Source organism: Pyxicephalus adspersus, chromosome 7 (assembly GCF_032062135.1).
Source record: "Pyxicephalus adspersus chromosome 7, UCB_Pads_2.0, whole genome shotgun sequence".
Taxonomy (NCBI): domain Eukaryota; kingdom Metazoa; phylum Chordata; class Amphibia; order Anura; family Pyxicephalidae; genus Pyxicephalus; species Pyxicephalus adspersus.
In genome coordinates this window covers 9,690,605-9,703,665 of record NC_092864.1, presented here as the reverse complement: position 1 = coordinate 9,703,665, position 13,061 = coordinate 9,690,605, and the positions used below count along the sequence as shown (strand labels likewise).

Genomic DNA, 13,061 nt, shown 5'->3' with positions numbered 1-13,061 from the left:
GCTTCCATGTATATGTGAAGGAACCACCAAGATCCCTCACTAAACGGGTGAGAACTTTTGGGCTGAATCTGGTGGTCGGCTGCTCAACTGCATCCATAGGCTTGAGTGGGAATGCTTTACACATGCATATTAGGTATTTTTTTTTAATTTGAAAGATATTTTATAAGTGTTTCTTAAGAGAAAGTGCAAACAAATTTTATATTTCTCTCCAACACCTGTGCAAAACATTTGTCCCTAACATTTATGCAAAAGAAATTGTCCCTATGGTGTTTTTATAGGCATTTAGAAAATGCTCCTTATAACTGCCCATACCTGTTCCCAGGCATCTGAAATTGGGTGCCTGGGAAGCAATAACTGCACCATACCGAGACCATTATTTTGAGCAACCCCTTATTCAGAACTTCTGAGCACAGAGGTGAATACACTATCACCAACAGCATTTAGTGCCTTGATCTGGCCGACCAATATTTTATCCCCCATACATTCCCACTGGCCCCTCATTTGTGAAATGTGAGGATGGTGACAGTGTGAATTAATTTAAATCCAATCTATTCTCCATGCTGGAGGGGAAGCTGTACCTGAGGATCTGCAATGCATGGATCTCCCTGCTTTATCTATTATGTGTATTATTATTCACTGCACCTGCTGCTGCTTCCTAAAATATTCCTGCACCCCACCAGTCATCTGGGGGCAGATGCATTGCACAAAGTTCCAGCAAAACCACTAAATTGAATAATAAGTGAGAATAAGTGAGTTATTTACCCCACTTGTTTGTCCAACCAGTCCTGACATTTACATTCAGCTAAGCAGAAGAGCTTTCTATGGCAGGGCAGAAGACCTGACTCTGCTGAAGCTCAATACCACTTACGGGTCTTCTTCCTCCCCCAGCCAGTGACTGGACAGTGATAGAAAAAGCAGCTGACTGATGAGCTCATAATGTTATTACTCTCTTTAACTATTAGCATGTCACTAGCTAGCACATGTGCACTGCAGCACAACTCGGAGGCTGCATGCATGTATGATAAAATTATCTTGATCGAGGAGAAAGAGCAGAATGAAGTAATTACCATTTAAGTCTTCTGCCGCTCTTTCTTTGTCCAATTAGTATGCAGGAGATAGGAAAAATGCTATTATGGTAGGGCACCTGGCTGGGCTTATGATATGCTGTTGGATCACTAGCAATCTTCTCAGATTCTGTCCAAAAATTTTGCTGGTGACAATAACGAAAAATGTTATTCAATGAAAAATGTACAGTATGTATGGACCCTTAGGGTTGCCACCTGGTTGGTATTTTGCACATATGTGGCTAGTTGCTGATGGTATTATTAGAAAAAATGGATCATTGGCCTGGAGTGTTTTCCAGACTGGAGAATACTTTGTACCGGGAAAGATGTATATCACAGCAATTACATAGAACAGGTAATATATTTTAAAGGTAAAAGCGTCAAGGTTGTAAATACATAAAATCTGTGCGTATATGCAAGAGAAAGAGAAAGAGCAATGTTCCAGGAATTATTTGTTTCAGCTTCTTCCTTCTGTCCAAACCATAACATTTCCTTAGGTTAACATGTGCTTGGAAATGACAAAAACAATTAATTTTAATACAAATTTGGGGGAAGGGGTTTAGAAGGAGGAAGAGAAATAGATACAGAAAATGGAATAGGAAAGGAGGAGAGAGAGATAAAGAGTAAAAATAAGCAAAAAAGGAGAGATTGAGATGAAAGAAGGGTAAAAGAAAAAGACAGAAAGAGAGAAGGAGAGAGAAAGAGAGGGGGCAGGAAAGAAGAAGTAGAGAGGCAAAGAGAGAGAGGGGAAAGAAAACAATGAAGAAGGGATAGAGGAGAGGGAGAGAAAGATAAAAGAGAGGAGACAGAGAAGGGGAAAATAAACAAGAATGGAGAGAACACAAAAAGGAGAATGGACATAAATATAGAGAGAGAGAAGGAGAAAAAAGGAAAGAGAGAGGAGTGAGAAGGAAGACACAGGCAGAGAGGAGAGAGAATGGGAGAAGGAGGAAAGAGAAGAATGAAATGAGGGAAACAGGGGAGAAAGAGAGAGACAGTGAAAAAGAAGGGACAAGGAAGACTGAGTAAAGAGATAGAGATGAGAGAGGGGTAGAAGAGAGAAATAGACAGAGAGGAGAGAGGGAAAGGAAAAAAATGAAAAAGAGAAATAGAGAAAATAAGAGAGAACGAAGAGATAAGGGAGGCAGAGGTGAGATGGAAAGGTAGAAAGAGGAAAGAGAAAGAAGACATAGGCAGAGAGGAGAGAGAATGGGAAAAGGAAGAAAGAGAAGAATGAAGAGAGGGAAAAAAGAGAGAAAGAGAGAGACGGAATGAGAGAGAAAGAGAAGGGACAAGGAAGACAGAGTGAAGAGACAGAGATAAGAGAGGGGTAGAAGAGAGAAATAGACAGAGAGGAGAGAGGGAAAGAAAAAAAGAGAAAGAGAAATAGAGAAAAGAAAGAACGAAGAGATGAAGGAGGCAGAGGTGAGATGGAAAGGTAGAAAGAGGAAAGAGAAGAATAAGGGAAGGGAGAGATAGAGAAGGAAGAGGGAGAAGAGAAAAGGAGGGGAACAAAGAGAATAAGTGAACAGAGCACCGAAATAAGAAGAAAGAAGAGAGAGAGAGGAGAGAGAGAGTGAGAAAGAAGAAATGGAGAGAGACAAAATAGAGAGAGAGAGAGAAGAACGAATGAGGGAAACAAAGAGGGAACAGAGTACTGAAATAAAAATAAGTAATGATTTTCTGGTTAATATTTATTCAGTATATATTGTAGTCATCATTGTATACAGATGTTATAAAATTATAGACGTCATGGCTAGCATTATGATCCTCAGTACTTTACGTTTAATCTCAATAAATGATCAATGACCTTGGGGCATAGTATATGGCTCCGTCATATATGGTGAATCCAAGTTCAGGCAAATATAAGGAGTGGAGCTTCTTCTGCTAGTAATGTGATGCTAGGAAAGAAAAAAGTGATTTTTGCAAAAATGGTTGGATGTCATTATATCCATTTTTTTTCTATCTATTGAACTGTTTTTTTTCTATCAAAAAATAAAACACTTTCCGCCGTATATTTACCTGATCAGAGAGAAGATCATCGTTAAGGTTTACATACCCTTTTAATTGATTCTACTCTATTGGCTCCAATGCATCTGGCCAAAATGCCAAAAGGCTGACCTTTTCTCCTGAATATCTCCCGGAAAAAAAAAACTCTTGAATTCATCTTTTTATATGTTTTGGATTTTAGAAGTTTTAAAGTATTCTCACCTGATAGTATCACACAAAGTTCCCTAAATTATTCATTTGTTTGACACTGTAATGATGACAGTCCCATGTACGCCAATACCTATTAACTAAAATATGTCCATGCTAAGGATGCATCAAAATGAACAGAGGGGTTAACCAGGGACTGGACTGGAGGACATGGGACATTTGCCCAAATTGAATAACGTATTTGACTTTTGGTCCTCAGTGGAGATATTTCATCATTTAATGGCACTGGGTAATAAATAGTTACTTGCTTCTTGGTCGGGTTGGCATGATAGAGGTAGAATGCATCTTACATTGCTGGTCACCCTTACAGATAGCCAAACAAATACTACTATCAGTGGTAACCTCCCTGAGAGGTAAAATCTGCTCATTGCTCAAGGAACTCCTAGCAACCTCTGGAGAAACCCAAGGGTTCCACAGAACCCACAGAGCTCTAATGCTAAGTGATCACATTCCAGAACCCAATGTTGATTGACATTATAATGCGTGTCACATTCAGCAATGCTTTTCTGATCACTTCTATGGTTTCATCCTCCGATCTCTATGGTACTAGTACTAGTATGGTACTATTGTACACAGCAATGATATGGGAGTTGAAGGATGGAAACACCACCAAGCTGGGGTCACAGGGCCCTGACACCAGAACCAGAATTGTCCAATACTGACTGACCAAGGCTGTAGCACTGGAACATCATCCATTATATGTTCTTCCAATCGGTCCTTCATTGATTTTTATGTTTCCTACAGATGGCTACCTTTCATGTAGTCTAGAGGCTTTGTAGGAAGGATGATCCATACCTCTATAGATTCAAAGAATAATGAAAAGGTAATCAATAAACTTTATAAGTTATTACATTATGTTAAGTCTTATAGTACTATAATGTCAGTGGTCTCCTTCCTTATCTTCTTTTATGCTTCCCTCACTATTCTCAATCATGACATGTTCTCTTTAGACTCTGACAATTCCCTTTTCCTTCTTTTCATCCTCCAGGAGACACATTCGCTATGTAAGATGAAGATCTCTTTTAGGTCAGTGGTGATAGTGGCCGTGGTGACTTCCATAATTCTCTTGGCATTCAATCAGAAAAGGGTCCAGGTAATGCTCATTATTTCATATTCATATAGGCATTACATATTCAAGTGTATCTCTAGGAATTGTTTTTAAAGGAAAAGGGAAATTTGCATTAAAGCAAAGGAGTGCTTGTAGAATGTGCTGTTTGGGGTGCTTTATTTTCAAAGGACCAATAGATCTTACAAATGGGAAAAGTTTATTTACAGTTTAGGATAATATATATTTATAATTTACAAGACAAAAGAGACGAAGGTAAAGGGGTATAAAGGAAGGGGGAAGAAAGGGGTCTATCTCTATCTCTAGCACATGGTCATTCCCAATAACACAACGATACATACCTGGGTTTTCCCTCCTTGAACCATACCCCGCTGCACATCCAGAGCAAATCTCATTGTTCATCCATCCTTGGCAAAGTCTTGTTTAGGAGGTCGCACAGATTATCCTTGTCCCCAAGATGGGGATTGCTGCCACGGACCCCTGCCCCCTCCAGGAGGACTGAAGCTATATTAAACTGGTTACCAAGTGGTCATACTGGCCGAGGTGGTAATGATTCTCAGGCAACCACTCATGGAAGATCAATCATTGTCCCTGCTCAGCAATCCTTTGATGGTTCTTCTAGCAACTACATCTGTCTCCACAGATAATGAGGTTTATACCTTGCTTTCAAGGAGGCAGAATTATCCTTACATACGAGTCATATTCATATCAATTTTAGTCACTTCCAGCAGTGCTAACTATAGAACTTAAATGCAAAGTCGTCCAAATTGCAGGGATGTGTGGGCTGGGAGAAGGCTCAACAGTTCCTAAGGGATCATTGGCAAGAAAACCCACAAATAAACATTACAGGGGGTCAGCGTGCACCTATTTTTGACTCATTAAATACAAATGCAATTATTTATAGTAGCTTTTATCCCAGATCAGTTGGTACTATCCCCTAAATATTTATACTTTTACTTAGAATTTGTCCTGGGGAATAACTACTGTATAGTATGCAACTACTGTCCAGTAATGGGTGACCATTCAGGGCACAAAATGTAAGCAACACCTGGTCTTCACCTGAGCACCCTGCAAGGGGTGATGGGTCGGTAATCCTTGTTACTATGGGGCTCACTGCAAGGTGCCGCCAAGTTGCAGCTCCCAGGGTCACCCTAGAAGAGGGCAAACCAGGTAGTTTTCTGTGTGAAGACAGACGTTATCACCAAATGCACTACAGGCAGGGTGGCATCATTATACAGGTGGACGGTCAGAGCAGGTGGCTGACAAGGCGGTGTCGGTAACCAAGCAGAAGGTCAGGTAAGGTACTGGGTTGGCACATGTTAGGAGGAGCTCCAAAAGCTAAGAAGCTGGTTCAATGTCACAAAACCAAGCATTTGCACAGCAAAGGTTATTATAGCCTCTGTCCCATTAAGTAGTCGCTTCCTCCCAAGCTGCCACTTACTCAGGCACAATGCCACACACACACCCCTGCTATGCCTGCCAGGGCACATCACAGAGTTGGCAGACAGCCGAGAGTGGCAGAGACTTGAGTGGGACCCAGATGGATTACAGGGATCGGCCCAAATACTTTAAATAACATGATTGTGGATTATGTATTTGGACAAAAAAGTGAAAAGCAGTGTGGGATTCCCCCTTACACTTACAAACCAGACCCTTTTCCAGGCATGGCACCTGGATGGCCAGGAAGGGAATATGTGCTTTTTTTCTTCCTATCCATATCAGGACAAACCTTCCCATCGTCCCATAGATGAGGGACAGGGCCTTCTTCCTGCATCTGGTAAACGAAATGTAAAAAAACACACAGACTACATTCCAGGTCTCCTGTAACACCCAGGTTCTTCCATGATAGTCTACCATGTCCAGTCCTGGAGAGCTTTGCTTAAGGAATAAATAGTGCTGGCTTATTGGCCATTGGACTGTGGACATCTAGTGGTAGAAAATAATACTACAGACTTTTTTTGGATTTTTTCTATAGTATGGACATGTATGCCCCCTACCTGTAAGGGGGTTATTGCTTCCTGTGCCCCATTGGTGAGGTTTACGCGCTCCCTTTGTCCTGATGACCTAATTTCATAATGTTGCCAGAACAGGAAAAACAGGGATACATTCCAAAAACCTGTACTGGTAACACATCCCTAAAATGGATTTTTGTTTCAATCCGTTTTATTAGATTTTCAGAGAAAAAAATAACAGGTAACATAACAAAGAATCAAATATATAACACATACATCGTATCCAACCCTCCGGGGCGTCCCTTCTGAGCCCCCTTCACTTTTGGGCCCATAAAGCCGGTTAGATAGGCGCAAAAGCGCTTACTCTGCAGGGATTCCCTAGGCGGGATACGGAGCTCAGGAATCTGCGTCCTGCTCCACCGCCATCAAGCCACGCCCCTAAAATGGATTTTTGGATAGATTTGCTCTCATTTTCTCAACCAGTGAGAACTATAACATTGTGAATTTTCCATCTCCAAGGGTCAGCCTATCCACATTTTCACTCAAGATTCACAGAGCCTGAAAAAAAAAGTAATCAGGCTGGTCTTGCAAAAAGGGGCAGGCAGAATTAAACCCAAAAATGAGAAAACTGAGACCAACAAGGTCCTTTATCTCAAAGGAACAGCCAATGTCCCTCTTCAATAATGCAAACTTATCTGTCTTATCACTGTTCCATCTGTAAATAATGGATGCAAGGATAACTGACACATCCCAGCTTCCCCCACAACTGCTGGGACAGGATCAACTCCCATGCACCTGTGAAGGATTTTCGCCATCCTGGCCAATAAAGATGGGCCACCCAACTCCAAGAAGATAGCGTAAAGATGGTGGTGGCCTTGCTGGAGCAAGGTCTGGAGAGTGCAATTAAAGAATTATGATCAGACAGGTATAGTTATTTTATTGCAAATGGGACATTGCCTTTTCCTTCTGCAATAACATACTGTAAGGTCAGAATTTTTTTTTACTTTTTGAATTTAATTCTACATTAATCTGAATTTAACTTGTTCAATAAGTAAATTTTGTGAATTTCGTGTGAAAACTCATGTTCTCAGCTCCATCCAACTGCTGTAGCAACCAAGGATTTCAGGAAGTACAACAGGAAACAGGGGACCGTCAGTCTGAGGGTGATTTGATGGAGTTTTTGATGGTATGACCCTTCAAAGGACGAAATTACCTTTAAAAGGACCTTCAAAGGACGAAATTACGAAATTATATGTAGTATGCTATGTTGTTTAATGCTAAGATACAAATTAAAAACCTTTTTTTTTATGTTTCAGGTCCCTAAAATTAACATGCTCCAGTTATGTAACTGCCAACCACAAAGAGAATGTAGTGATACGCAGTCCATCCAAGCTCCAATGGAAACCAATGAAGAAATTGAAGATCTTTTCAACAAAATCGACAAATTAATTCCCAAGGTGACCATCAATGACTTGGAAGAGGCCACCAGTGCAGAGGAAACCAAGCTGACCGTTATTAACCCAAGAGACGAATACTGCATTGGGGACCTTTTACTTGTGAGGGTTGATGCATACGACTTTTCTGGATCACCAAAACCATATGGTGGGGATTATTTGAGGGCTAGGATATATTCACCCACCACCAACAGTAGTGCTAGTGGCAGCATCCAAGATTATAATAATGGGACTTACTTAGTAAAATACACCTTATTTTGGGAGGGTACTGTGCACTTATCCATAGTTCTCATGCACCCAAGTGAGGCCGTCTCTGCCTTGTGGCGTGGCAGGAACCAAGGCTTCAACAATATTAAGTACACTGGGAATTTCACAAGTGCTACGGACTACGCCAACAGTGAATGCGGATTCCAGCTTGACACTGAGGAAGAGGTTTGCTCCTACATTGATAAAAGGGACCAGGAGGCTTTTTTTTGTATTAAGCCTGAAAATTACCCCTGTCAAGCCCTGACCCATATGAATTCCATCAATCGGGATCATTCCTATCTTACAGAAGTAGAGCAAATTCTTCTTAACAGGTAATGCTCATAGCTGGACACATAAGTGTAGGAAATTTATGCCATACAAGTATAGTGCCAGTCAAATTTTGGGAATTCTTTCTTATGTAATGGTAGTCACTTGCTTTCCAAAGTCTTGAAGGAGTTCCCAGAGCTGTAAAACACTTGTTGGCTGCCTTGTGTTCCCTCTGTGGTCCAACTCCAAATTCTCATTTAGGTCGGGTGATTGAGGAGGCCGGGTCATCTGATGAAGCACTCCATCACTCTCCTTCTTGGTCAGATAGCCCTAACATAGCCCGGAGATGTGTTTGGAGCCCACACCATCACACCTCCTCCTCCATGCTTCATGGTGGGAATCACATATGTAGAAACATCTCCTCCTCCGTGCTCCATGTTGGGAGCCACATATGTAGAAACATCTTCTCCTCTGTGTTTCATGGTGGGAACCACATATGTAGAGACACTTGCTCCATGCTGCTTGGTGGAAACCACATATATAGAAACACTTCCTCCTATATGCTTCATGGTGGGTACCACATATGTAGTAATACTTCCTACTTGATTCTTTATAACAGGTACCACATATGTAGTAATACTACCTCCTCGATGCTTTATAATGGGTACCACATATGTAGAAACACTTCCGCCTTGATATGTCATAGTGGGAACTACGTATGTAGAAGCACCTCCTTTTCCATGTAGAAACCATTCGCTCACCTTTGTAAAACATTGCAGGTGGAACCAAGCCATTGAATCAAAAGATGAGTTTAGACTTTTCACTGGTACTGTATGTAAAAAAATATGTTTATAGTGTTATTAATGATAATTAAATTGCATGTTATGTTGGATATTTTCCAGGACAAATATTGGGTTGGAAGTTTCTAAGCCATTGAAGCCCATCAAAGTTGCCAGCTGCGGCAGTAAGTTTCCTGGTTTATCAAAACTAAACATGTCCTTGGCTCCTAAAGATAATATTTATCAGACAGCAAATTAGATGCAGCTCTTGGTATTATATTCTGCTTTCCTTATCATGTTTTTGTCACTAGAAGGTATACCTTTATATATATCAGACAGCACAATCTGTTTCTTCTCTAAGCATCAGACAGAAAGAGCGGTGTGTAACCAGAAACAAAAAGGTTCTCAAGGCACAATCTATTGACTAAGCTACCCTTAGTCTGTGCATTGAGATAGGAGGAACTATTTGCATCTGCTGTCTCTTGTGCACTGTAAACCCTAACATTGTACTGACAAGGAATAATAACACTTGTGTTCTTGGAATCTTAATATGTACAAGTATATGAGCATTTCACCATCACAGCTATGACTTAGCTTGGAATCCAGTTTCAAAACCATGGCCATCCCATTCCAAAACCATGGCCATCCCATGCCCAAACTATGGCCATCTCATTCCAAAACTTTGGACATCCCATTCCAAAGCCATTACTATTCCATTCTAAACCATGGACATCCTATTCCAAAACTATGAACAATAATATATTCCAGGAATACACTCCAGGTCACTTCCATGTCACAATTTGTGCTAATTTTGCCAAGTTAGCATCAGTGAGGTCAGGTACTGATATTGGAGGGGAAATGGTCCCAAAGGTGTTCAGTAGGATGGGGTCTGGGTTTGTGCCAGAGACTTGAGTTTCCCCTTACCAAACTTGTCAAACCATGTCCTAATGGAGCTGGCTTTGAACACAGGGGAACAGTCATGATGGAACAAAAAATGGCCCATCCGCAATGGAAGGGTGTAAACATATTTTAGGTCATAAAATCCATATTAAGGAAATGAAATGATGGTTCTTAACTGAAGCTTGTCCACAGATACCTACATCTGGCTAGCACTGACACATGGAACTCCTCATCCAGTGGAAAGAAATTGTTCAGACTTTGAAATAAACAGGTCATGATATGATATGAGATAAAGATTTCAGATTTCTAATGCAGTGCCTGATAATTGGTATCTCTCTGTTTAGAAAAACAAGTAGAACCTTCTGAAAAGTGCAGTACAGGATCCTACTATCCCATCCCAAGTGGATATTTCTCATACAACGTGTGGAAGCCCATTCATTGCAAGATGACACAATTCACCAACAATGATGTACTGAAAGACTTTCTCAAAGGCAAAAAGCTATTCCTCATGGGAGATTCTACAGTTCGCCAATATATAAGACACTTTGCAGAGAATATTAAAAGTATGGAGGAACCTCATTTAATTTCCTGAGATTTCCCTTCTTTCATTTTCTTCAATTAATTTCCAGTGGACTTTACTTAATTTGGAAGTCTCTTCCTTCCATCATTCCTAGGACTTTCTTCACTTCCATCCTTTTGGGTGATGAGTTGTGAAAACCCTTGCTTTTTTCCATTCTTTGCTCTAAGAAACACACTTTTATTGTTTATTAACATTATTTATGTGACTCGTTGCTTTTTTCTTCCAGTTGTTGATTACTTCAATCACACAGAAGATGAGATGCAGTCCTGGCAAAAGACTCTTCTGGCCATTAATCTGGAAAAGTTCATTTATGTCCAGTGGAAGAAACACACTTTTCCATTTGTCAGCAAAACCTTCTACTCCATCAAAGAAGACGCTTACATGGCCCGCCAGATTGACCAGATTGGCGGAGGAGAAAACACAATCATTGTGCTCACTTTGGGTCAACATTTCAGGCCTTTCCCTTTCAGGACTTTCATAAGATCAGCAATAAATGTCCGAAGAGCAATAGAACGGCTCTTTATCCGTAGTCCGCGCACTAGAGTGATCATAAAAGAGGAGAATGCTCGTGACATGGATATCGACATGGAAAGGTTTAGTGACTTCCATGGTTACGTCCAGTATCTGGCACTCCGGGAGATTTTCAAAGGGTTGAACGTTGGATTTGTGGATGGCTTGGACATGACCATTGCCTATGCATGCAATGTCATCCATCCTCCCTTAGAGGTTCTAGAGAACCTCATCAGCATGTCCTTCACACAAGCTTCATAGAGTTGAACATACGATATGAGATAAAGACTTTTTTGAAAGAAAATTAATTAAAATTGAAAGGGGCTTAGTAATAATCAATGACATCAACATCTTTTTTTTCGGACCCCTTGTCCTAGTGATGAAAATGTTACAGTCCAAGTAGGCTAAACCTATCACCTTTCATAGCCAAAACTCAGGCTTTTCTTGGTGAATTCCAGTTCCTTTCAGATCAACAAGAAGACAAATAAACTAAATAGAAGGTGGAAGGACTAAAGCACAAAGTTTCCCTTTAAAGTCATATGCGCATGCTTCTTGCATTGTTAAATCGAAAAAGCCCATCAGTATTTGGGGTGCAGTAGGTATTACCTCTTATAGGGGAAAATGTTGTAAAGTCCAAGTGGTGGCTTTTTAGTAAACTATGTTGAATAGGTATGATTGGTATGCCCCGATACGATCTCATTTTAGAAAAGTGTTTCTCAACCAGGGTTCCCTAAAACCCTGGGGTTTCTCCAGAGGTTGCTAGGGGTTGCTTGTGCAGTTTGGGACTCCCAGGTCAGTGTAACTGATATCAATGATCCTTTTGCTTATCTATAGGGGGGACATCCCAATGGCAAGCAATGCAGGAGACATTCTTTCCACTGACCACTACATTAACGTACTGGAAGCTGTGGATATAGCAAATATAGAAGGGGTTCCCTGAAGACCTAAAATTATTTCAAGGTTTCCCCCATGTTGAAAAGATCGAGAAACACCAAATTAGAGGAGGTGGTTTAAAGTGAGCCAGTGCTTTCTTCATGCTGGCCCCCCATCCTATATCTGGGCATGAGGGGCATTTGACCACCAACCCCTTTATCCCACTCATGATGCAGCTCGGATGTCTTAGCAGCCAGTTTCAGGGTACCAATGGAGGAAAGGAGATGATCCTTAGCTTTGCGTAAGCTTCAACCTGATCATCTTGGAACCTACATGGGACATCTGAATCTACTTCTCTTTGCCCCCAGGAGTGAACAAAGCAGGGGTGAAAGAAGGGAAGTTCAAGCTAGGTGATCTTCAAAGCAGGCAGGCCAATAGAAAATGTAATTGTTATCCTTTGACAATGACCTTTTGCACAATATTAAATTAACTTTTGTGTTACCATCTGCTGCAGTTTTATCTTTTTGGAGTTGTAACAACAACATAAAATATCTCTTAGGGTGCTCAAGTTTAATAGTCAGGCCAAAGAATTCAGTTTTACTCTTTAATACCTCTTCTGTCAATCTTCTCAAAGTTCTCCATAATGATCAACTAATGGATTTATATTTATTATCTTTACAAAGGGCAAGGATACTTTGTTACATATATGTTTTCTCTTTCTATTTACGTCAGTAAACCAAAGTATAATCTTGGTGGTACAAAGGGTAAACTTCAAATATTGCAAGAAAATGGAGCAGCACAGTGTAGAAAGATTTAGGGAATTCTTAATTCCCATTTGTGCAGGAGTTATATCATCCTGACATCCTGGTCTATTCCTGGACCAAAAGGGGCTTCTTCAGGGTAGACAGAAATTACAATGCGACTTGCCGAATATTCTAGATGAAGACACATAAAATTCTTATCGTGGGAAAGCTTTTTGCATCTTGCTTCAGAATTTTCAGCTGTTTACACTGGAGTTCCCGTCTCCCATGAAGAAGCCCCTTTTGGCAAAACGCGTCAGAGGTAATACCATCCATTCAGTCTATGAGCCTCTTTTTTCTATTTTTCTGTTTTCTTTTAGGACTGTTCTATAACAGCACTAAGATGTGTAATA

The 13,061-nt window shown here is 40.6% G+C and overlaps 1 protein-coding gene across 1 annotated transcript; it reads left to right on the top strand.

Annotated features, from left to right (window-relative positions):
* The first annotated feature begins 4,303 nt into the window (after positions 1 to 4,303).
* LOC140335054 (NXPE family member 2-like) lies at positions 4,304 to 12,328 on the top strand. The gene is made up of 5 exons (XM_072417423.1): positions 4,304 to 4,374; positions 7,616 to 8,331; positions 9,169 to 9,230; positions 10,290 to 10,508; positions 10,752 to 12,328. The coding sequence occupies exons 2-5, from the start codon at positions 7,631 to 7,633 to the stop codon at positions 11,294 to 11,296; spliced, it is 1,527 nt and encodes a 508-aa protein (XP_072273524.1). The 5' UTR covers positions 4,304 to 4,374; positions 7,616 to 7,630; the 3' UTR covers positions 11,297 to 12,328.
* Positions 12,329 to 13,061: the final 733 nt, after the last annotated feature.

Bases quoted from the DNA above. Each gene is read 5' to 3' on its own strand.
- LOC140335054 (XM_072417423.1), top strand. From the start codon at position 7,631: ATGCTCCAGTTATGTAACTGCCAACCACAAAGAGAATGTAGTGATACG. The intron at 9,231-10,289 runs GTAAGTTTCCTG...CTCTCTGTTTAG, and splicing joins CAAAGTTGCCAGCTGCGGCA to AAAAACAAGTAGAACCTTCT. The intron at 10,509-10,751 runs GTATGGAGGAAC...TTTTTCTTCCAG, and splicing joins CTTTGCAGAGAATATTAAAA to TTGTTGATTACTTCAATCAC.